This window comes from Aquarana catesbeiana, linkage group LG01 (assembly GCF_042186555.1).
Source record: "Aquarana catesbeiana isolate 2022-GZ linkage group LG01, ASM4218655v1, whole genome shotgun sequence".
In the NCBI taxonomy this organism is placed as follows: Eukaryota; Metazoa; Chordata; class Amphibia; order Anura; family Ranidae; genus Aquarana; species Aquarana catesbeiana.
In genome coordinates, this window is record NC_133324.1 from 160,487,458 (window position 1) to 160,512,239 (window position 24,782).

General features: G+C 42.6%; 1 protein-coding gene across 2 annotated transcripts in view; it reads right to left on the reverse strand.

Annotated features, from left to right (window-relative positions):
* The window catches only part of CETN3 (centrin 3), a 49,687-nt gene extending 25,416 nt beyond the window's left edge, over window positions 1-24,271 (reverse strand). The window contains exons 1-2 of one of the 2 annotated variants that reach the window (XM_073624491.1): window positions 24,112-24,271; window positions 5,284-5,419 (exon numbers count right to left, since the gene is read on the reverse strand). In XM_073624491.1, the coding sequence (XP_073480592.1) occupies window positions 5,284-5,419; window positions 24,112-24,128 (153 nt within the window). In that variant the 5' untranslated portion in view covers window positions 24,129-24,271. Of the gene's footprint in view, window positions 1-5,283; window positions 5,420-8,847; window positions 9,068-24,111 lie in introns of those variants that run through there. The other variant, XM_073624492.1, reaches the window with a different exon arrangement.
* Between the last annotated feature and the right edge of the window lie 511 nt (window positions 24,272-24,782).

Below are 24,782 nucleotides of genomic sequence, written 5' to 3' on the forward strand. Positions count from 1 at the left end.
AGCATCCTCTGCATATGGATAGGGAGAAGGCTCATCCTGGCAATTTGGAAAACTGTATCCGCCAAACCTAGAGCTTTTACCTGTGGAATTCACGCAGTAGCATAAGGCCACAGGTAAAAGCTCTAGGCCAGCCAGACCAAGCGACAATCCTATCCTGACTGCCATCATCGACATCTGTATCCATACACAACACAAGGGAGGGGATTGGGTGAGAGACGGGGTGGAGGGTCGATACATAACTTAACTTCGCTCCAATAGATGATGTCATTTACCAAGCTGGAGGGGGCAAGCCAGAAGACTTGATGGGGACAGGGGTTGGAAACCTGTGTGCATCCCCCTTTCCCCTCCACACCCGACACTCTCCCTCCTTCCCTGTAGGAGCAAGGGGGTGGGGGGTGGGGGGATACTTGCCCATAGTCCTGGAGCCCCCCGGTGTCCAATGGGAGAGACACACTGGGAGCAGAGCAACACCTGACCTCTATAACTGGTGCATCATGCCAGTCTGGAGTCGGTACAATCTGGTGAATGATGGGACTTTCAAATCCCCCTCCATAATAAGAAAACCTTGCATCATGGCATCCACTTCCAAGCCAAAGTAAATTATGCAGTGCCCATCTAGTACTATCAACTGTGTCCATGTGCCATCTACTTTGCCCACCTATCTATGCACCATCTACTGTTCCTTCCTATCACCACTACCTGCCATCATATAATGTACCCATGTGCTAATACCTACTTTTACAAATCGATCATCTACTGTGGCCTCCCACCACCACCTACTATGCCTACCAGCCATCACCTTCCCTGAACGCTTACCACCATCTACTGTACCCACCTGCTCTGTCCATCTCCCATGCTATACCATGCCCAATTACCATCATCTACCACCATAGTGTGCTCATCTGGCTTCACCTGCCTGACACCTATCAACATCAACTCTTTCCACCTATGATCACTCTTGACCCAGAGCAATGTAGTCTTTTTATTTAGCCATAGCCCCTTTAAACCACATCCAGTGTAAAAGCTATTTAGCCACTCCCACCATTCAGCACAGTGCGATATGCATGCTGCATTTGGCCCAGCTCCTGCACATTTCCTACTCTGCACCCTGTCCCCATATTTTACAACAGTAAAGACAACAACCTTGTCCTGAGCATCACATGAGGATAGAATCCTCCATACAGACCTGCAACCAGCTACGTCTGGCTGCTCTAATGCTAAACATGTGGGTCCTACTTAATTAAGGGTAGCAACAGCAAGCTAAAGGTGTCTCATCTTGATCCGGTTCTTCAGAATTGGAGGGGAGATCTTCCTCGTCAACCGTCTCCTCAGGCAGTGCATCAGCCGGAACAGCAAAGTGGGAGAACAATTCTGGGACTTATTTGTGATCTACAAACTCCAAAAGGACCAGTATTCTGCCTGTGAAATCAGACAGGGTGGCAGAAAACTCCCCTCTAACTAGGTAAGAGGAAAGGTGGGCAGCTGAAGGGTCAGTGGAGTGCCCAGAGGAAAGCAACAGAAGAATCAAACTGGGGACAATTGTCAGAATAAAGGGTAGTAAGATCCTTTGGAGAAAGAATAATCACCAACAACCCTCACCACCCCCCATGGGGTTGGAGAAAGAGGTTAGCAGGCAAGAGAGGCTGAGACGTTTTCTATATTAGGGACACTGTCATTAGAAAGTAATCAAGGCTGCCATTACTGAACTCTCCTTTCTGAATGCTATCTCCCTGTGATTCTAATGCTTGGACTTCAATGCTGTCTTTAGTCATTGAACCAGAACATGTATAGAAATGGAGAAATAGCTTTAACTTTTACCACACTCATTTACAGCATGCTCGTTCCTGAACTGTCCCTGAAACATTAAGTCAGACTTAGCAGTCAAAATAAGAAAATGTCTTACTTTGACTGCTGATGCAGATACTGCTGGCCAATAATCCTAATCCAGCAATCAGCTTCCCTGCAAAGATTGAAACAGAAAAGCCTGATTTTGAGACCTCTCAAGGTACTCACTGTTAACTGAAGCCCTGATAAAGGGGGGAGTTCCTTTGATCCCCGAAACATGTTGGCTGTCTTTTAACACATGATCAATAATTATAATTATTTATTGGTCTGGTGCTCCTTCTATATATTCGAATAAACAGAGATTAAAGAGTGTATATAAAAATATAAAAATCACAATAACGTGAATTATAAACCCTTAAACAAACAATGATGAACAAAGTGTGATAATAACAATGTGCAAATGATACAAACATATAAATATTGTCCAAAAGCAATGTCCAATAAGCAAAATGCTGATACAAGAAACAGACAGTGAAGGTGATCCAAGTAATATAGTGATAGGGGTATCCAAAACGAGATGCAAAACAATCAAAAAGTAGACTGAGAGTCAGTGTGAATTTAAAGGCAGCAGAACGTGCTTAAACTTGCTGATATGTGGTCCACCACCAGAAAATCGAAAGGCTTACCTGAGAGATTGAACTCAAACAGGTATACACCTAATAAGTCAATCAAGCTTGTGGTGTAACACACCCAGGGGAAGCTACCTCGACAGACACGACCTCCAGTTAGAAGATAAACTCCCAGATGATGTCTTATGAGACGAAACGTGTCAGATTGCTCTGCTGAAGCCACTTTTTATCACAAGCGCTTTTTATTTACTAAAATGTGAGTGTATTTCCTTTTTTATAATAAATATTTTTTTTGGTTTCAAAACGGAATTACACTATGTGCCTTCTTTCTTCTTCCTTTTTTTTTGTAAATACACCATACTGAAGAAACCATCTGTCCAGTTTCCTGTAAAAAACCTATCCCATTGAGGTCCACTGTTGGAGTTTATCTTCTAACTGGACGTTGTGTCTGTCGAGGCAGTTTCCCCTGGGTGTGTTACACCACAAGCCTGATTGACTTATTAGGTGCATACCTTTTTGAGTTAAATCTCCCTGGTAAGCCTTTCGATTCTCTGGTGGTGAACTGCATATCAGCAAGTTAAAGCACGTTCTGCTGCCTTTAAATTCACACTGACGCTCAGTCTATGTTTTGATTGTTTTGCATCACGTTTTGGATACTCCTATCACTATATTACTTGGATCACTTTGTATCAGTGATTTGCTTATTGGACAAGATGTAAATTCCCCTCACTTTGGGGAGAGTTCTTCTCACTTCCTGATGAGTGTCCAAGACAAAAGTGAGGGAAAATCTCTCTGGCAGGACACAGGTTGCAAAAAATACCTCACAGGGGTTTTGACTCTTCTCTACTATATCCAAAAAGAGTTTTGGCTTTACCTATCCCTCCAAATATATTGCTGTGAAAAAGTATTTGCCCCTTCCTGATTTCTCACACTTAAATGATCTAGATCATCAAAAAATTTTAATATTACACAAAAAAAAAACCCGAGTATATCCAAGATGCAGTTTTTAAATTATGATTTCATTTATTGAGGGAAAAAAAGCTGTTCAAACCTGCCTGGCCCTATGTGAAAAAGTAATTACCCCCTCCAATGCTGAATCATGAATGAACTGTGATTAACTACAATTTTTTGGAAAGCGGAGTTAAATTTCACTTGCCACACCCAAGCCTGATTACTGCCAGACCTGTTGAATCAAATAATCCCTTAAATAGAAGCTGTCTGACAAAGTGAAGCATGCTAAAAGAGCTCAAAAAGCAACACATCATGCCGTGATCTAACGAATTTCAAGAACAGACAAAGTCATTGACATGTATCAGTCTGGAAAGGATTACAAAGCCATCTCTAAGGCTTTGGGATGCCAGTGAACCACGGGGAGAGCCATTATCCACAAATTGAGAAAACTTGGAACAGTGGTGAACCTTCCCAGGAGTGGCTGCCTTCAAAAATTACTTCAAGAGCATGATGACGACTCATCCAGGAGGTCAAAAAAGAACCCAGAACAACATCTAAAGAACTGCAGGCCTCACTTGCCTCAGGTAAGATCAGTGTTCATGATTCAACAATAAGGGCACTTTCACACTGACAGTGCGGGGCATCGGCGGTAAAGAGATGCTGTATCATGACCTTACACAGGCCATTCATGCTGGAAAACCCTCCAATGTGGCTGAATCAAAACAATTCTGCAAAGAAGAGTGGGCCAAAATGACTTATTGGCAGTTATCGCAAACGCTTGATTGGGTGGCACAACCATTTATTAGGTTTAGGGGGCAATCACTTTTTCACATAAAGCCAGGCAGGTTTGGATAGCTTTTTTGCCTTAATAAAGGAAACCATGATTTAAAAACTGCATTTTGTATTACTCAGGTTATCTTTGTGTAATAATATTTGTTTGATGATCTGAATCATTTAAGTGTGACAAAAGTGTGTGTGTGTCTTAGTCCGTAGGGCTCAATATTGAGTTGGTCCACCTTTTGCAGCTATAACAGCTTCAACTCTTCTGGGAAGGCTGCCCACAAGGTTTAGGAGTGTGTCTATGGGAATGTTTGACCATTCTTCTAGAAACACATTTGTGAGGTCAGGCACTGTTGTGGATGAGAAGGCCTGGCTTGTAGTCCCCACTCTAATTCATCCCATAGGTGTTCTATCAGGTTGAACTCAGGACTCTGTGCAGACCAGTCAAGTTCCTCCACCCCAAATTCGCTCATCCATGTCTTTATGGACCTTGCTTTGTGCACTGATATGCAGTCATATTGGAAAAGGAAGGGGCCACCCCTAAACTGTTCCCACAAAGTTGGGAGCATGAAATTGTCCAAAATGTCTTGGTATGCTGATGCCTCAAGGAGTTCCCTTCATTGGAACTAAGGGGCCTAACCCAACCCCTGAAAAACAACCCCACACCATAGTCCTCCCTCCACCAAATGATTTGGACCAGTGAACAAAGCAAGGTCCATAAATACATGGATGAGTAAGTTTGGAGTTGAGGAACTAGACTGGCCTGCACAGAGTCCTAACCTCAACCCGATAGAACACCTTTGGGATGAATTAGAGCAGAGACTGCAAGCCAGGCCTTCTCGTCCACATCAGTGCCTGACCTCCCAAATGCTCTTCTGGAAGAATGGTCAAACATTCCCATAGACACACTCCTAAACCTTGTGGACAGCCTTTCCAGAAGAGTTGAAGCTGTTATAGATGGAAAGGGTGGGCCAACTCAATATTAAGCCCTACGAACTAAGACTGGGATGTCATTAAAGTTCATGTGCGTGTAAAGACAAGTGTCCATGCATCACCCCAATTAAGTATTACTTTGGGAAAGGGATTATCACAAGGGTTTAGGTTAAATATTAAAATTCACCTATTGTTAAAATCTTACCTTTAATTCATGATAATCTATTGCTTTGTCTTTGTCTGTATCAAACAGATCAAATGCATCTTTGATCTCTTGCTTCTGTTCTTCTGTTAGTTCTCTTTTTTTCTTCTTTTTCATTTTGTCAACTGCCAAATCTGTTCTACAAAATAAAAACCGCACCTCATATTTTAAAAAGGGTCCATATAAGTAAATGTGCACTATCAAGAACTTATTTCATATTTTTTTGATATCCAAGAAATTTTATTGAGAAATTTAGTAAAACAAAACAGTGTGCAGTTCCAGAACATTGTAGGTAATACAATGAAGCTGGAGGGGAGTGAGCATCAACACACCTATTCCAATCATTCTGATTATACAAGATTAAAACAAGAAGTATTTTGAAACAAAACTAGTAAGGCCCCTTTCACACGTGCGGACCGTATGTCCGTATTTCATCCATCCGTTTTTGGATGAAATACGGACATACATGCATCCCTATGGGATAGCGGGTGTCAGCGGATGTACATCCGCTGACACCCGATGTTGTCCGCCTCCGCTCTCGTCCGATTCTGCGGACGGAAGAAAATCCTATTTTTCTATCCGTCTGCAGAGCGGATCGGATGAACACGGACAGACGGTCCGTGTTCCTCCGATCCCCCATAGGGGAGAGCGGAGATCTGACAGGGCGGTCCCTGCACAGTGTGCGGGTCCCGCCCTGTCATCTGCCTGCTCAGCTGGGGAAAGCGGAGCGATCCCCGCTGAGCAGCGGATAAACACGGGGCGGATCACCACGGATCCGTCCCGTGTGAAAGGGGCCTAAATGTTTTGTGGTGCACTGTGCTACAGGTGTGTTGACAGCTACTGTACAATCTTTTTGGGGTGCCATTCTAAATGAGTTGCAAGGCATAACCAGTCATGCGTTAGCATGCATTCTGTAGCAAGTGGTAAATCACAAATTTATAGCAAAACCTGAATTTAAATAGACCCTTAAAGTAAACGTAAACTGTACAGGCCATTCAAACTTTGGGACTGCTCTGCCTTAAGGAACTCACATTATTGCATTAAGGTAGCCCATCAATTTTGAAAGGGCTGCAGAAGGACCACAGAGCAGCCAAAAAGGGACACGCACAATTTTTTCCAATGCAGCACCCCACAATGCATAGCATGACTTACAGATATTAACCACTTTAAGACCAGCCTCGTTTTGGATTTTAGGTGTTTACAAGTTTAAAACAGTCTTTTTTGCTAGAAAATTACTTAGAACCCCCAAACATTATATATTGTTTTTTTTCTAACACCCTAGAGAATAAAATAGCGGTCATTGCAATACTTTTTTTTGCACCGTATTTGCGCAGCGGTCTTCTAAGCGCACTTTTTTTGGAAAAAATTCACTTTTTTGATGAAAAAAATAAGACAACAGTAAAGTTAGCCCAATTTTTTTTTAATATTGTGAAATATAATGTTACGCCAAGTAAATTGATACCCAACATGTCACGCTTCATAATTGCGCCTGCTCGTGGAATGGCGTCAAACTTTTACCCTTAAAAATCTCCATAGGCGACGTTTAAAAAATTCTACAGAATGCATGTTTTGCGTTACAGAGGAGGTCTAGGGCTAGAATTATTGCTCTCACTCTACCGGTCGCGGCGATACCTCACATGTGTGGTTTGACCACCGTTTTAATATGCGGGCGCTACTCACGTATGCGTTCGCTTCTGCGCGCGAGCTCGTCGGGACAGGGCGCTTTAAAAAATTTTTTTTTTTTTTATTATTTATTTTACTTTATTTTATTTATTTTTTCACTGTTTTAAAAAAAAAAAAAAAAAAAAAAAAAATTGGATCACTTTTATTCCTATTACAAAGAATGTAAACATCCCTTGTAATAGAAAAAAGCATGACAGGTCCTCTTAAATATGAGATCTGGGGTCAAAAAGTCCTCAGATCTCATATTCAGACTAAAATGCAAAAAAAAAAAAAAAAAAAGTCGTTTAAAAAAATGACACAAAAAAAATTGTGCCTTTAAGAGACATGGGCGGAGCTGACGTAATGACGTCGCTCCGGCCGTCCTATGGTATGGAGACGGGTGGGGGCCATCTTAGCCTCACTCGTCTCCATACTGAGGAAGGGAAAGGACCCGATCGCCTCCGCCGCTACCGACGGCTCCGGTAAGCGGCGGAGGGTGGCACCTCTCCCGCTGCCGATAACGGTGATCTCGCGGCGAACCCGCCGCAGAGACCACCATTATCGTGTACAGAACCGCCGGCCCTAAAGATGGATACCTCGGTTGTGGCAGCAGCTGCTGCCGTTACCGAGATATCCATCTTTTAAAAAATGACGTATATATACAGTGAGCGGTCCGGAAGTGGTTAAAGAATGTTTGCATTTTGCATGCATACAAGAGTTACATTTTCCTGATACCCAGGGCAGCAGAGAGGAAGATGTGAGCAAGGATGGAGACTTCCGAAATAGACAATGCAGGAACCATGGAGTGAGAAATTACAAAAATGTCCCCAGTGGCTAATGAAGGGAGGATAGGAGGGGATCAAAGTTGTGTCCTTGGTGAAGTGAGTAGCTGACATTCCCCTTCATCAGAGTAAGGGGAGAGGTACTGGTCCCTTCAAATAAGCTTGGGAGAGACCGGTAATGATGACCAAGCATGATGAGGGAACCAAAGCAAGGCTTAGAACCAGGCCAGTACACAGAACAGACCATCTGTATTTCACAGTCCAGTCCTGGAGTACACACTTCATGTCACGTAGCTTAGTGGCTCCATGGGAGAGGGCAGTAGGGGAATACTGTGAACATTACTAGTAAAAAAAAAAATATGTTATATATATTTATTTATTAATATTACAATGGAGTAGTAATTTATCAGGCTTTAAACTTATGTGTGCACATGAAATATCCCGGATCTTCAATATGAATTGCTGGTCTCTAGACTGTCTCAATGAGGACCTTGCTGTACAATTTTATTTCTAATCTACAAGAGTTGGTAACACTTTTACTAAGTTATCTCCACTCTCAGCTATGTTTTAGTATCATTGAAATCTGGTGACATCTGATGGTCAAAATCAGTCACTACACACACAATTACCATAAGTATTGGGACACCTGTCTTTACACGGACATAAACTTTAATGGCATCCCAGTCTAATGCCGTGTACACACGATCGTAAATTCAGGCCAGCAAACAACCGATGAGAGCGTTTGGTCGGAAAATGCGACCGTGTGTATGCTCCATCAGACTTTTGCTGGCCGAATTCCAGCCAGCAAAAGATTGAGAGCATGTTCTCAATTTTTCGTTCGGAAAAAGTTCCTATCCAAAAATGCGATCACCTGTAGCAATTCCGACGCGCAGAATTCCTACACATGCTCAGAAAACAATTCGACGCATGCTTGGAAGCATTGAACTTCATTTTCTCGGCTCATCGTAGTGTTGTACGTCACCGCATTCTTTATGGTCAAAAGTTCAGCGAACTTTTGTGTGACCGTGTGTATGCAAGGCAAGCTTGAGCGGAATCCCATCAGAAAAGCCATCATATCTTTTTCCAACATTAGACCAGAGGGTTCAATATTGAGTTGGCTCACCCTTTGCAGCTATAACAGCTTCAACTCTTCTGGGAAGGCTGTCCACAAGGTTTAGGAGTGTGTCTATGGGAATGTTTGACCATTCTTCCAGAAGCACATTTGTGGGGTCAGGCACTGATGTGGACGAGAAGGCCTTGGTCACAGTCTCCGCTCTAATTCATCCCAAAGATGTTCTTTCAGGTTATTATAAGTTATTGGTATTTATCTTTACATCACCCATTGGGGACATTTTAGTAGTTGCTCCATGGTTCCTGCAGCGTCCACTTCAGAAGTCTCCATTCTTGCTCACATTAGAGCTGCACGATTCTGGCCAAAATGAGAATCACAATTTTTTTGCTTAGAATAAAAAGATCACGATTCTCGCGACGTAAAATCTTTCATGTTATACAAAAAAATTGAGCTAACTTTACTGGTTAGTTTTTTGGGTTTTTTTTTAATTCATTAAAGTAATTTTTACCAAAAAAATTGCATTTGAAAGACCGCTGTGCAAATACAGTGTGACATAAAATATTGCAACAACCACCATTTTATTCTCTAGGGAAGGAATATGCAATTAGCGGACCTCCAGCTGTTGCAAAACTACAACTCCCATCATGCCTCTGCCTCTGAGTGTCATGCTTGTGGCTGTAAGTCTTGCTATGCCTCATGGGACTTGTAGTTCTGCAACAGCTGGAGGTCCGCTAATTGCATAACCCTGCTGTAGGATTTGTATGTTTGGGGGTTCTAAGTAGTTTTCTAGCAAAAAAAAAAAAAATGATTTTAACATGAAACCAACAAATGTCAGAAAAAGGTTTAGTGTTTAAGTGGTTAAACTTCCTTATTTACAAACAAAGTCTATTCCTTTGACAAATTACAATGTTTATATTTTCACTTTCAAGTTCCACTGCTAAAGAATGTTGTGATTCTTGGCAGACTGCCGTTTTTTCCTTCCTTTCTTTTGATGGGTGTGGCTTCAGAAGAAGAGCAGAGAGAATCGTGAAACACTTTTGTCAAGATCGCAAAGGGGAAAAAATTGCGATAACGATTCTTGACAATTAGACCCCTTTCACACTGGGGCGGTTTGCAGGCGTTATTGCGCTAAAAATAGCGCCTGCAAACCGACCCAAAACAGCCGCTGCTGTTTGTTCAGTGTGAAAGCCCGAGGGCTTTCACACTGAAGCGGTGCGCTGGCAGGAGAAGAAAAAAAACTCCTGCCAGCCGCATCTTTGGAGCGGTGAAGGAGCGATGTATTCACCTCTCCTGCCCATTGAAAACAATGGCCGCGCTATACGAGCAGTTTTAACCCTTTTTCGGCCGCCAGCGGGGGGTTAAAACCGCACCGCTAGTGGCCGAATACTGCGGTAAAGCAGCGCTATAAATAGCGCTGTTTTACCGCCGACGCCCCCTACCACCCCAGTGTGAAAGGGGCCTTAATCGTGCAGCTCTAGCTCACATCTTTCCTTCTGCTGCCTAACAAGCCAGAGAGTGTTTCAGCAGCTGCTGGTGTAACAAGGCATTCCATTGGAAAGGTTATAACTAGTGATATTCCCTAATCAAACCATTTCCATCATTTATATTTATTAAGATATGTTTTTATCTGTTCTATCCAGGGTACTCACACTGTCATGTGTTTCCTTTCTACACATTTATACAGCCTTTGGATATATACAGTATCTCACAAAAGTGAGTACACCCCTCACATTTTTGTAAATATTTTATTATATCTTTTCATGTGACAACACTGAAGAAATGACACTTTGCTACAATGTAAAGTAGTGAGAGTGTACAGCTTGTATAACAGTGTACATTTGCTGTCCCCTCAAAATAACTCAACACACAGCCATTAATGTCTAAAGTGCTGGCAACAAAAGTGAGTACACCCCTAAATGAAATTGTCTAAATTGGGCCCAAAGTGTCAATATTTTGTGTGGCCACCATTATTTTCCAACACTGCTTAACCCCTTGGGCATGGAGTTCACCAGAGCTTCACAGGTTGCCACTGGAGTCCTCTTCCACTCCTCCATGACGACATCACGGAGCTGGTGGACCTTGCTCTCCTCCACCTTCCATTTGAGGATGCCCCACAGATACTCAATAGGGTTTAGGTCTGGAGACATGCTTGGCCAGTCCTTGACCTTTACCCTCAGCTTCTTTAGCAAGGCAGTGGTCATCTTGGAGGTGTGTCTGGGGTCGTTATGTTGGAATACTGCCCTGCGGCCCAGTCTCTGAAGGGAGGGGATCATGATCTGCTTCAGTATGTCACAGTACATGTTGGCATTCATGGTTCCCTCAATGAACTGTAGCTCCCCAGTGCCGGCAGCACTCATGCATCTCCAGACCATGACACTCCCACCACCATGCTTGACTGTAGGCAAGACACACTTGTCTTTGTAATAATAATCTATTTTGTTAATTTGTACTGGCATGTGTAAATAAATCATTGTCATTTGTTTAACCAGTTCCGGACCAGCCGCCGCAGTTATACTGCAGCAGGTTGGCCCGGCTGGGCGAAGCGTCTTAGCTATACGTCGAGCGTGCGCCCCCTAGGCGGCCACAAGGATTGGATTCGCTTCAAAACCGATCAGTCTCCAGGCCCAGGCCAATGATCTCTAGCCTGGACCTGGTGATCGGTCCTGGTGAATGAAATCCTTCCCCTGCCTGTATAAGTGTACACAGACAGGGGAAGTGATGTCATCTCTCCTCGTGGAATCCTTTTCGTTCCAGAGAGAGGAGAGAAGACATCTCAGAGTAAGAGAGTAAGTGCATCAACACTACACTGACACCAGTACACGTAGGTACACTTGTCACTCCCCGATCCCCCCCCCCCAGTTAACCCCTTCACCCCCTGTCACTGTGTCACCCAGTGCAGTGTTCATATTTTTTTTTTTGCTCACTGTACTGGTGTCGTTAGTGACAAAAATCAGTGTTAGGGTACTTAGTGGTAGGCCCAGATAGGTCTAGGGAGTCCCCCCTAACCAAGGTTTAACCCCTTGATCACCCGGCGGGTCATATCAGTTAGGGTCTGCGTCACCCCAGGCAGCGTCAGATTATATATATATATATATATATATATATATACACCGAATAGATCGTTATCTGATCTATACTAGCGTCCCCAGCAGTTTAGGGTCCCGCTAAAACTGCATTTTTGGGAATCAGCCCAGATACCTGCTAGCACCTGCGTTTAGCCCCTCCGCCCAGCCCAGCCCACCCAAGTGCAGTATCAATCAATCACTGTCACTTACAAAAACACTAAAAACTTAACTGCAGCATTCGAAGAGTCAGGCCTGATCCCTGCAAACGCTAACAGTTTTTTTTGTAGCATTTGAAGCAGTTGTGAGATCTTTTTCCTGTGAGTCTCACTACTGTACCAGTAAATTTAGAGACCAAAATGTCAAATCGAAGGTACAGTAGTGAAGAGGCCTACACGTTTCTGAGCATGACAGATAGTGAAGAGGAAGTCACCCATCTGTCAGATTCAGGCTCAGAATACGAACCTGTAGACAGCAGTGACACCCTGACAGATAGCTCCGACAACAAAGTAATGGTCCAGGCCAAGGTCAGGTTAGCTAGTACCTGACCCCGATCTTCTGCTGTCGTTGAGGTGCAAGAACCGCAGGGCTCCCGTATGGAGCAGAGAGCCAGTACTGGTGCCGCTCATCCTTCTGGTGAACTGGCAAGCACCAGCGGCCTAGTACATCCTGGTCGTACATTCAGCACTGCAGTAACACGTGGTGAGTCTCATAAGTGCAGTTCAAACTGGTGAGGTGGCTAGCACAAGTAGTGTCCCACAGCCACCAAGAAGAAGACAAACACAGGCCCGTCGAGCCCATAGTGCCCTTCCTGCTGCATTTGCCAATCCGAATTGGGAGCCCACCACTTCTGCAGCACCCGTACTTCCCCAATTCACTGGCCAACCCAGAATTCAGGTGGATTTTACATCACTTGATTTTTATTCTCAGTAAATAGCTTGGGGTGTCTACTTTGCAAAAGGGGATCTTTTGGGGGGGTTTGTGCCATCTTGGCATTTTATGGCCTTCGAAACTATGATAGGTAGTGAAGAGTGAAATCTACGCCCTTAGAAATCCTGAAGGCGGTGCTTGGTTTTCGGGGTCCTGTACATGGCTAGGCTCCAAAAAAAGTCTCACACATGTGGTATCCCCGTACTCAGGAGAAGCAGCAGAATGTATTTTGGGGTGTAATTCCACATATAACCATGGCATGTGTGAGCAAAATATCATTTAGTGACAACTTTTTTTTTTTAAATATTCAATAGGCTCAACATGCCTCTCAGCAATTTCCTTGGGGTGTCTACTTTCCAAAATGGGGTCATTGGGGGGGGGGGGGGGGATTATACTGCCCTGCCATTTTAGCACCTCAATAAATGAGATAGGCAGCCATAAACTAAAAGCTGCGTAAATTCCAGAAAATGTACCCTTGTTTGTAGACGCTATAACTTTTGCGCAAACCAATAAATATACGCTTATGGACATTTTTTTTACCAAAGACATGTGGCTGAATACATTTTGGCCTAAATGTATGACTAAAATTTAGTTTGTTGAAATTTTCTTATAACAAAAAGTAGAAAATATCATTTTTTTCTCAAAATTTTCAGTCTTTTTCCGTTTATATGTAAAAAATAAATAAATAAATAAAATAAAATCGCAGAGACAATCACATACCATCAAAAGAAAGTTCTATTTGTGGGAAAAAAAGGACGCAAATTTGGTTTGAGTACAACATTTTATGACCGCGCAATTACCAGTTAAAGCAGCAGAGTGAGAAAGTGTAAAAAGTGCTCTGGTCATTGAGCAGCCTAATCTTCCGGGGCTGAAGTGGTTAAAAAATTAGCTATGCATAAGCACCAGTAGTTACAATTGTGAAACATGTTAGCAAGCGATTTCATCTTATGCTGTATGGATTTTAACTAATAAAGAAATCTTTGATGGAGTGTGGGCATCCGGACTGAATTTCCTTTTTATACACTTGTCTTTGTACTTCTTACCTGGTTTCTGCCACACACGCTTAACACCTTCTGAACCAAATAAGTTTATCTTGGTCTCATCAGACCACAGGACATGGTTCCAGTAATCCATGTCCTTAGACTGCTTGTCTTCAGCAAACTGTTTGCGGGCTTTCTTGTGCATCATCTTTAGAAGAAGCTTCCTTCTGGGACAACAGTAGAGCTGCACGATTCTGGCTAAAATGAGAATCACGATTTTTTTGCTTAGAAGATAGATCACGATTCTCGCGGTGTAACATCATCTTTCACATTAAAACAAAAAAAATTGGGCTAACTTTACTGTTTCGTTTTTTTTTTTTTTATTTGTTGAAGTGTATTTTTTCCCCAAAAAATTGCATTTGAAAGACCACTGAGCAAATACAGTGCAATATAAAAATATTGCAGCAATTGCCATTTTATTAGCCTAGGGTCTCTGCTAAAATATATATAATGTTTGGGGGTTCCAAGTAATTTTCTAGCAAAAAATAATGATTTTAACTTAAGAAAGAAGTGTCAGAAAAAGATTTAGACTTTAAGTGGTTAAAGTTCCTGCATTTACAGGTTGTTGAAAACTTGGCAGACTGCCCAGATTATTTATTTACACAGAAGTTCTATCCCTTTGATCTAAGAAGGAAGCTTAGTTAAAATGTTTCAAGTTATAAACTTGGCAGACTGCCTGGATGCTTTCTTTTGACAGCTGAGTGAGTAGATAATCTCTGCACTTGTTTATATGAAAGAATGGCAAACTCAGCAGGAGAGATGTCAGAGGGGGTGAATCGAGATCACGATTGTTTAACGATTAATTGTGCAGCTCTAGACCAGTGTTTCTCAACTGCAGTCCTCAAGGCGCCCCAACAGGTCATGTTTTCAGGATTTCCCTCAAATGAACCAGCTGTGGTAATTACTAAGGCAGTGAAACTGATCAAATCACCTGTGCAAAATAATGGAAAGCCTGGAAACATGACCTGTTGGGGTGCCTTGAGGACTGGAGTTGAGAAACACTGCTCTAGACAACAGCAATGAGCGTGTGCAATCAACTTCTTTGGTCGACCATGGTGAAGCCTGTTCTGTGTGGAACCTGTCCTGTTAAACCGCTGGATCATCTTGGCCACCATGCTGCAGCTCAGTTTCGGGGTCTTGGCAATCTTCTTACAGCCTAGGCCCATGATGGCAAACCTTGGAACCCCAGATGTTTTGGAACTACATGTCCCATGATGCTCAACTTCACGGCAGAGTGCATGAGCATCATGGGAAATGTAGTTCCAAAACATCTGGGGTGCCAAGGTTCGCCATCACTGGCCTAGGACATCTTTATGTAGAGCAACAATTCTTTTTTTCAGATCCTCAGAGAGTTATTTGCCATGAGGTGCCATGTTGAACTTCCAGTAACCAATATGAGTGAGAGCAATAACACCAAAATTTAAACACACCTGGTACTCCAGTTATCTCAGGTTGGATGGTAAACGTTGGTGGACAGCCATTTTTAGGTCTCTCCAGAGATGCTCAATTGGGTTTAAGTCAGGGCTCTGGCTGGGCCATTCAAGAACAGTCACAGAGTTGTTGTGAAGCCACTCCTTCTTTATTTTAGCTGTGTGCTTAGGGTCATTGTCTTGTTGGAAGGTAAACCTTCGGCCTAGTCTGAGGTCCTGAGCAGTCTGGAGGTTTTCGTCCAGGATATCCCTGTACTTGGCCGCATTCATCTTTCCCTCAAATGCAACCAGTCCTCCTGTCCCTGCAGCTGAAAAACACCCCCACAGCATGATGCTGCCACCACCATGCGTCACTGTTGGGACTGTATTGCACAGGTGATGAGCAGTGCCTGGTTTTCTCCACACATACCGCTTAGAATTAAGGCCAAAAAGTTCAATCTTGGTCTCATCAGACCAGAGAATCTTATTTATCACCATCTTGGAGTCCTTCAGGTGTTTTTTTAGCAAACTCCATGCAGGCTTTCATGTGTCTTGCACTGAGGAGAGGCTTCTGTCGGGCCACACTGCCATAAGGCCCCGACAGGTGGAGGGCTGCAGTGATGGTTGACTTTCTACAACTTTCTCCCATCTCCCGACACCATCTCTGGAGCTCAGCCACAGTGATCTTTGGGTTCTTTTTTACCTCTCTCACCAAGGCTGTTCTCCCCCGATAGCTCAGTTTGGCCGGACGGCCAGCTCTAGAAAGGGTTCTGGTCATCCCAAACATCTTCCATTTAAGGATTATGGAGGCCACTGTGCTCTTAGGAACCTTAAGTGCAGCAGAATTTATTTGTAACCTTGGCCAGATCTGTGCCTTGCCACAATTCTGTCTCTGAGCTCTTCAGGCAGTTCCTTTGACCTCATGATTCTCATTTGCTCTGACATGCACTGTGAGCTGTAAGGTCTTATATAGACAGGTGTGTGGCATTCCTAATCAAGTCAAATCAGTATAACCAAACACAGCTGAACTCAAATGAAGGTGTACAGCCATCTCAAGGAAGATCAGAATACATGGACAGCACCTGAATTAAATATATGAGTGTCACAGCAAAGGGTCTGAATACTTAGGACCATGTGAGATTTCAGTTTTTCTTTTTTAACAAATCTGCAAAAAATGTCAACAATCCTGTGTTTTTCTGTTAATATGGGGTGCTGTGTGTACAATAATGAGGGGAAAAAAATGAACTTAAATGATTTTAGCAAATGGCTGCAATATAGCAAAGAATGAAAAAATTTAAGGGGGTCTGAATACTTTCCGTCCCCACTGTATATATAGAGCTTACAAGGATATGCAGATTGGCCTTGGCACCAGTGAAGCGTGGTAAACTTGAAGATTTGGTTCTCAGATAAGCAGATTACAGCAAAGGGGATTGAGGTGGACGGGGGCCTTACAGAAACGCTTGGCTGAAAAACGGAAGCATAGAGCAATTCTATTCAGTGTAAACACAGCCGTACTGTGGGGAAAGGTAACAGAAGCCAGTAGCTCATTCATGGACACTCTCTCTTTCCTGGGATTGGTGAAGCTGATGTGAGTGCAATTTATGCTTTTAATTAAAAAAAAAAAATTATGGGTTACACTGAGGCTTTCTTCTTTTTTGAGTTGGGCTTTGGTTTGAAGTGAAATGTCCTGTCACTTGCTGTGAAGTACAGGGGGTCCCCTACTTACAAACATCCGACTTACAAACGACTCCTACTTACAAACGGAGGGACACAACAGGAAGTGAGAGGAAATCTACCCCTAGGAAGGGAAATTCACTCCTGTAAGAGTTAATATTGGAAAAAGGTGTCTCCACTGATGCTTTATCACCTATCCTTATTTCCCTAATAACCCCAAATTTTCAAAATCCAATTGTCATTGGGACAGAAAGTGAGGTGAAATCTTCTGAACAGGGGCACAGACAGCAAAACAAATGTTACAGGGGTGATAACCCTTCCCTATGCTATCTACAAAACTTAAAAATAGATTTTTTGGCTCGAGCTACACTTAAAAAATTTACCTGTTCCGACTTACAAACAGATTCAACTTAAGAACAAACCTAAAGTCCCTATCTTGTTCGTAACCCGGGGACCCCCTGTAAGTGGTAAGGTAGCCCATATATTAGTCCTTTTTTCAAATCACAATTAAGGTGGATGGGGGGGAATTACTCCCACTGAGCTACTGTGTTCAGACAGTGGGGCAGTTTCCCTGCTGTCAGAATATACTAATCAGCGCTGCCGGCTATAGCCTGCGATGCTGACTGTGCATACATTTTCCAACAGGATGGTTGTACAGAAGTTGATCGGTAGATCAGCTTCTGTACAACCAGCCTGCTCATACAATTGCCGACTGGGCCATGGACAAAGAACATCCCAGTCGGCAAGTTGAATCCTGGGGTTATGGCTGCAGCAATATGCCATAGCCCCGGTACATTTTTGTTTTTTTTCAGCCAGCGATTCTCTACAACAGGGACATGCAATTAGCGGACCTCCAGCTGTTGCAAAACTACAAGTCCCATCATGCCTCTGCCTCTGGGTGTCATGCTTGTGGCTGTCAGAGTCTTGCTTTGCCTCATGGGACTTGTAGTTCTGCAACAGCTGGACGTCCGCTAATTGCATATCCCTGTTCTACAAGATAGAGTGGTCTGAGTGGCGAATTTGCCACTGGGTCACTTTTAGAAGTTTCCTGGGCTTACCTGACCGATCGGGGAATCCCAGGATCCATCTGGCGCCACTGATGGCTTGCAATAGAGATGAGTGCACGCAAGATGGCCTATATGGATGGATCTCTATTGCCTCGGAGGACCAGAGTGACATTATGACGCCACTTCCGATACCTTTGGCACGTAAACATGTACAAGCAAAAGATCAACTTTTTTTTTTTTTTAATCTTTTGCTTTTAAAAGGTAGAGGAGAGGTTTGGGGTCTTATAGACTTCAGGATCTCTCCATAAAGAGGACCCGTCATGCTGTATTGCTATCGCAAGGGATGTTTACAAAATTTAAAGGGACAACGTAAAAATAAAAAAAATTCAAATTCAAAGCGCCCCATCCCCCTGTGCTCACGCGCAGTGATGAACACATACGTAGATCACGCCCACATATGTAAACGGTTGGTTATATATTGTGTTTTTTTTAACCACTTCAGCCCTGTAAGAATTTACCCCCTTAATTTTTTGCAATACGGCACTGTGTTGCTTTAACTGACAATTGCACTGTCATGCTACGTTGTACTCAAACAAAATTAATGTCTTTTTTTAGCGCTTTCTTTTGTTGGTATTTGATCACCTCTGCGGGTTTTATTTTTTCACTATAAACAAAAGAGGCAGACAATTTTGAAAAAAAAAAAAAAAAAACAATATTTTTTAACTTTCTGCTATATTACATATCCAAAAAAAATATGTATAAAAAAAAAAAAAATTTCTTCATCAATTTAGGCCAATATGTATTCTGCTACATATTTTTGGTTTAAAAAAAAAAAAAAAATCGCAATAAGCGTATATTGATTGGTTTGCGCAAAAGTTATAGCTTTTACAAAATAGGGGAAAGATTTAGGGACTCTATTTTTTTTTTTAATTGTTTTTACTAGTAATGGCGGGGATCAACGATTTTTAGCAGGATTGTGGGGGGGGGGCAAATCTGACCCTAAGTGATACTTTTTGGTGACCAGTGCTATAAAAATGCACTGATCACTGTATAAATGGTACTGGTAGGGAAGGGGTTAACACTGGGGGGCGATCAAGGGGTTAAGTATTCCCTAGGGAGGTGTTTCTAACTGTCAGGGGGACACTGATTATTTTCATAATCGATTCGTTGGCCAATTGTTGTTTCGATTAATCGATTAATAACCTTAAAAAAAAAAAAAAAAAAAAGTGTGGCGTATAATTTAGTTAATATGTAAAGTTTTAAAAAAAAGGCAATTTATTCTTAAATATCTCTATGCAGCGGTAAATATAAACAACCAACTATATGGTTAGGGAGCAAAATATCTAATCCACTCTGAGAATAACAGACAGAAGAGATATACTGTACATACTATTAGAGGAGAGATATATACTGTACATACTATTAGAGGAGAGATATACTGTACATACTATTAGAGGAGAGATATACTGTACATACTATTAGAGGAGAGATATACTGTACATATTATTAGAGGAGAGATATACTGTATATACTATTGGAGAAGAGATATACTGTACATATTATTAAAGGGTGAATCTGATAAATATTATCAGACTCAGAGATCAAATGTCTTCCTTCAAGAAAAAAAAATTTCATTTTAAGAGCGTTCGTTCGATTTTCTAATCATTAGTGGGGTCAAGTCGACGTTCATTTTCAACCACAGTGACGGGAAAATTTGGAAATAGAAAACTTTTTGGTCAAAGGAATTTTCAGACAGTGGATGTGGTTTTCGTTCAGAAATTACATTCATTTTAAAAACAGAATGTTAAAAACCAAGTGAAAATTTCAAACAACATTCTTTCATTCAGCGAATGTACAAAGATTTTTCATCGGAATATTCTCGTCTGAAAATTGATCCGTGTGGCCAGAATAAGGCTCGCTACACACCTAGGCAGTTTGCTTTTGATCTGTTTCTGCAGTGCTTTTTGCTGTGTGTTTTGATTTTTGCACACGTAATTTTGCGGTGATTTGCGTTTTTGCATTTTTTTTTGCCAGTTTATTGTTGGGCAGATTAAAAAACACAAATTGCTGCAAAAATGAATTAAATGCTTTTCTGCAGCTTCTCCACTGAAGTATATTGAACCAAAAAAGCACTGTTTTTGCGTTAAAAAAAGTCCCTGACCCTTTCCAAATACGCAGCGGCTGAAAAAAGCATAGATGTGAACGTGTCCAATGGGAAACCATGTTAATGAACTGCAGTGCGCTTCTGCAAAAAAAAGCACCAAAAAACACATAGATGTGAACCAGGTCTAAGACGTTTAGTAATATAATGGGGTTAAAAAAACTAAAATTAACCCTTTATAGTAAAAAAAAAAAAAAAAAAATCACTACTGTGAGGGCTTCATTTTTTTTTACTGTAGAACTGTGAAAGTAACATCTACAGTAGCGATTATTTGCTCTTTTTGTACTATAAAGGGCTCGTTTTAGTTTTTTTAACTCCATTATGTTACTGGCCGATTAATCGATTATGAAAATAGTAATCGATTAATTTCATAATCGATTAGTTGTTTCAGCCCTAGTTAAAAGCACCCGCAAATCGCGCTTTAGGAGTGGTGTATACACTACTCCTAAAGCGCTGCAAAGATGCTGCTTGCAGGACTTTTTTTTAATGCTCCGCAAGCGCACCGCTCCAGCTATAGCTCCTGTAAAGCGCCCCAGTGTGAAGGTAGCCTAAACCTCATTTTCCATGTAGTTGCCCATCATATTCATTTGTTCAGATCTTCTTGCAAGGTTTCCACACCCTGCGGAGAAATGATTGCCCTGCTTAGCTTAGTATCGTCCCCAAATACAGAGATTGAGCTGTTTACCCCATCCTCCAGGTCGTTTATGAATAAATTAAATAGGATTGGTCCCAGCACAGAACCCTGGGGGACCCCACATTCCGCACTGGACCATTCCGAGTACTCCTCATTTATCACCACCCTCTGGACTCGCCCCTGTAGATAGTTTTTAATCCATGTATGGTCCATGCCAACGGACTTCATACAGTAAACGTTTATGAGGAACTGTATCTAATGCAAAATCTAGATACACCACGTCTACGGGCCTTCCTTTATCTAGATGGCAGCTCACCTCCTCATAGGAGGTTAATAGGTTGGTTTGACAAGAACGATACACCGAGGGACTTTTTTTTTTGGTAAATGAGTAGGGGGACAATGTATCTCCTACTCATTCATATAGGGGGGCTAAAGGAGGGCTTGTGGGGGGGTCAACGCTCGCTCGCCTGTCGTGTCCCCCCCTTCCTTTCCTGGCCTGCATGCCCCAATAAGGGACAGATATAGATTTTGTGGGGACCCCACATCATTTTTTTTTATTTTGGCATGGTGGTTCCCCTTAAAATCCATACCAGACTGATTTGGGGGGGGGGACCCATGCTGTTTTTTGTTGTTTTTTTTTGTAATTTTGGCGTAGGATTCCCCTTAAAATCTGTACCAGACCCAAAAGGGCCTGGTATGGATTGGGGGGGACCCCCACGCTTTTTTTTTTTTTCAGGTCGAATTAGTGTTTAAAACGGATTAGATGTGCGATTCAGATGCATCCCATAGAAGGCAATGAGTCTATAATTTGCATCTCAATTGCACCGCAGTGCTCAGAAAACGCACAGGACTCTTTTTCAATTTGTGGTGCTCCTACGCTGCATACACTATATGTGAACCAGGCCTATAGAAAAGGCTGCGCTTCACATGTTATGCAAATCAAAAACAGTTCAAAATGCATTCAATTCGCATATATGTAAACGGAGCCTCATCACTTGCCGACCAGCTCATGCCTTTATACGGCGGCAAAGTGGTTCGTTCCCGTGAATCACTGTATGGGTACGTCTGTACCTTTAAGGGCGATAGCAGGCGTGCGCTGCACGGCGGGGAACCCGATGCACGTGGCCGGCCACAAGCGATCCTGTGTACGAGAGCAGGAACAGGGATTTGTGTGTGTACACACACAAATCCCTGTTCTGTCAGGAGAGAAGAGACATATCGTTTGTTCCTACCAAGTAGGAACAATGATATGTCTCCTCCAGTCAGTCCTATCCCCTCACAGTTAGAACACACCTAAGGAACACCATTTAACCCCATTGATCGCCCCCTAGTGTTAACCCCTTCCCTACCAGTGACATTTACACAGTAATCAATGCATTTTTATAGTAGTGATCGCTGTATAAATGTCAATGGTCCCAAAAATGTGTCAAAAGTGTCCGATCTGTCCTCCACAATGTCGCAGTACCACTAAAAAAAAAAAAAAAAATCACAGATCACCGCCATTACTAGTAAAAAAAAAAAAAATTATAATAAAAATGCCATAAATCTTTCCCATAGTTTGTAAATGCTATAACTTTTGCGCAAACCAATCAATATATGCTTAGTGCGATTTTTTTTTTTTACCAAAAATATGTAGAAGAATATTTATTGGCCTAAACTGAGGAAGAAATTTGTTTTTTAAAAACATTTTTGGAGATATTTATTATAGCAGAAAGTAAAAAATATTGTTTCTTTTTCAAAGTTGCTATTTTTTGTTTATAGCACAAAAAATAAAAACTGCAGGAGGTGATCGAATACCAACAAAAGAAAGCTCTATTTGTGGGGAAAAAAGGACACCAATTTTGTTTGGGAGCCACGTCTCACGACTGCGCAATTCTCAGTTAAAGCGACGCAGTGCCGTATTGAAAAAAATGGCCTGGTGATTAAGCTGGCAAATCTTCTGGTCTGTAAGTTGGTAAAGTGGAACTAAACTCTGCACCCTTTTTTGAAGCCTATTAGAGCCTCTGGCTCTAATCACGTGCTTCAAAAAAAAAAAAAAAACCCTCATTGGAATCCATGTGTTTGGCATACTGCATGTAGATCAGAGGGACAGACGCATGGATGGGGGGGGGGGGGTGCCTGTGTGCCCCTAATGGACACGCTGCCACTGGAAGTGGTTAAGGAACAATGTAAAGCTTTCTTGCTGCCAATAGAAGTCACATTGGGGTTCATCTACTAAAACTGAAAAGTGTAGAATCTGGTTTAGCTATGCATGGTAGCCAATCAGCTTCCAGTTTTTATTGTCAAAGCTTAACAACTTCAGCCCCGGAAGAATTTGCCCCCTTAATGACCAGGCCATTTTTTGCGATATGGCACTGCATCGCTTTAACTGGCAATTGCGCCATCGTGCGACATTGTACCCAAACAAAATCGACATCCTTTTATTCCCACAAATAGAGCTTTCTTTTGGTGGTATCACCTCTGCGGGTTTTTATTTTTTGTGCTATAAATAAAGAGCGACAATTTTGAAAAAAAAAAAAAAAGAAGTTTTGCTATAAAACATATCAAAAAAAAAAAAAAAAAAAAAATTGATTCTTCTACATATTTTTTGTAAAAACATAAAACAAAAACAAAAAAATCTCAATAGGCGTAAATTGATTGGTTTGCGCAAAAGTTATTGCGTCTACAAACTATGGGATAGATTTAAAGACTATTTATTTTATTTATTTTTTTATTCATTTTTACTAGTAATGGTGGCGATCTGTGATTTTTAGCGGGACAGCGACATTTCAGTGGAAAAATCCGACCCCAAATGACACTTTTTGGGGACCAGTGCCTTTAAAAATGCCGTGATCAATGTAAAAATGACACTGGCAGGGAAGGGGTTAACACTAGGGGGCGATCAAGGGGTTAAGTGTGTGACAGAGCTCTCCGATGACTGGGAACAGTAGATCTCTGTCATGTCATCTATCAGAACAGGGATCCTTCTTGTCTACACTGGCAGATCCCCGTCCTGCCTCTGTACTAGACGATCGCGGGTCGCCGGTGGACATCGAGTCCACCCGATCTGTAGGCACGCTCCCGCAGCGGGCACACACCCACAACAGTACGAGCCGCCGTACAGCTTCGCACAGGAGAGCCGGCCTGCTGCCGTATAACGACGGAGGTTGGTTGACAAGCAGTTAATTGAACAAGCTGAAGATAGAAGCTGATTGGCTGCCATGCACAGCTGCACCAGATTCTGCACTCTCCAGTTTTAGTAAATCTCCCCTGTGTGTCCTGACTGCCCAGGTTCTCCTCCTGATCGCTGTGTATCATCTGACTGTCCCTGGAAACAAGTGGCTGATAACAGCAGTGACAGCACATCCCTGACTACAATAGCAGAGCCCCCCCCATACAGCACACCTCCTTCTCCTCACCTCACTGGTACATTCATGTCCTCTCCGTCCGCTCACACTGGCCCGCTCCTCTGACACACAAGCCACACTCGCTTACAGACCGACAGACTACAGTAAACACGATCCGATCCATGTGATTGGTGTAAAACTCGTCACTTCCCCTTAGTAACCAGACCGGCTTGGAGGTAATAACGTAATATGATTGGTTCGCACAGAAGTCACGTGCCACCTAGTGCTCTGATTTGCCGAACCTCCCATGTTGTAGAACACTGGGACAGTTACCGAGATGGAGCTCTACAAGTCTGTGAAGTTCAAAGAGGGCGGAGCTCAGCAGTGATAGCGCTGAGTGGATAAGCCGCAGTACAGAAAGGCTCCGCCCTCTCAGGTGCTCGGCGTTGTAGTTGTAGCTCCATGCTGTTCATACAGCGCCTGGCGCTAAGGGAGAGAGAATGGGCGGGAAGGGACAGTGCAAAGGGGCGGTGCTCAGTCTTCAGTTCTGTGACTATAGGGGCGTGTCATGGAGGCAGACCACACATGGACTGAGCTGTGTAATAGCATGTACACACGTGACCACTACCTCCTTCATCTCAGTGTGGGGACCAGCAAACTCACCCCCAAATCTACTCTCCGGACACTTCATTAGGTACACCTGTTCAATTGCTGATCAGCCAATCAAATGGCAGCAACTCAAT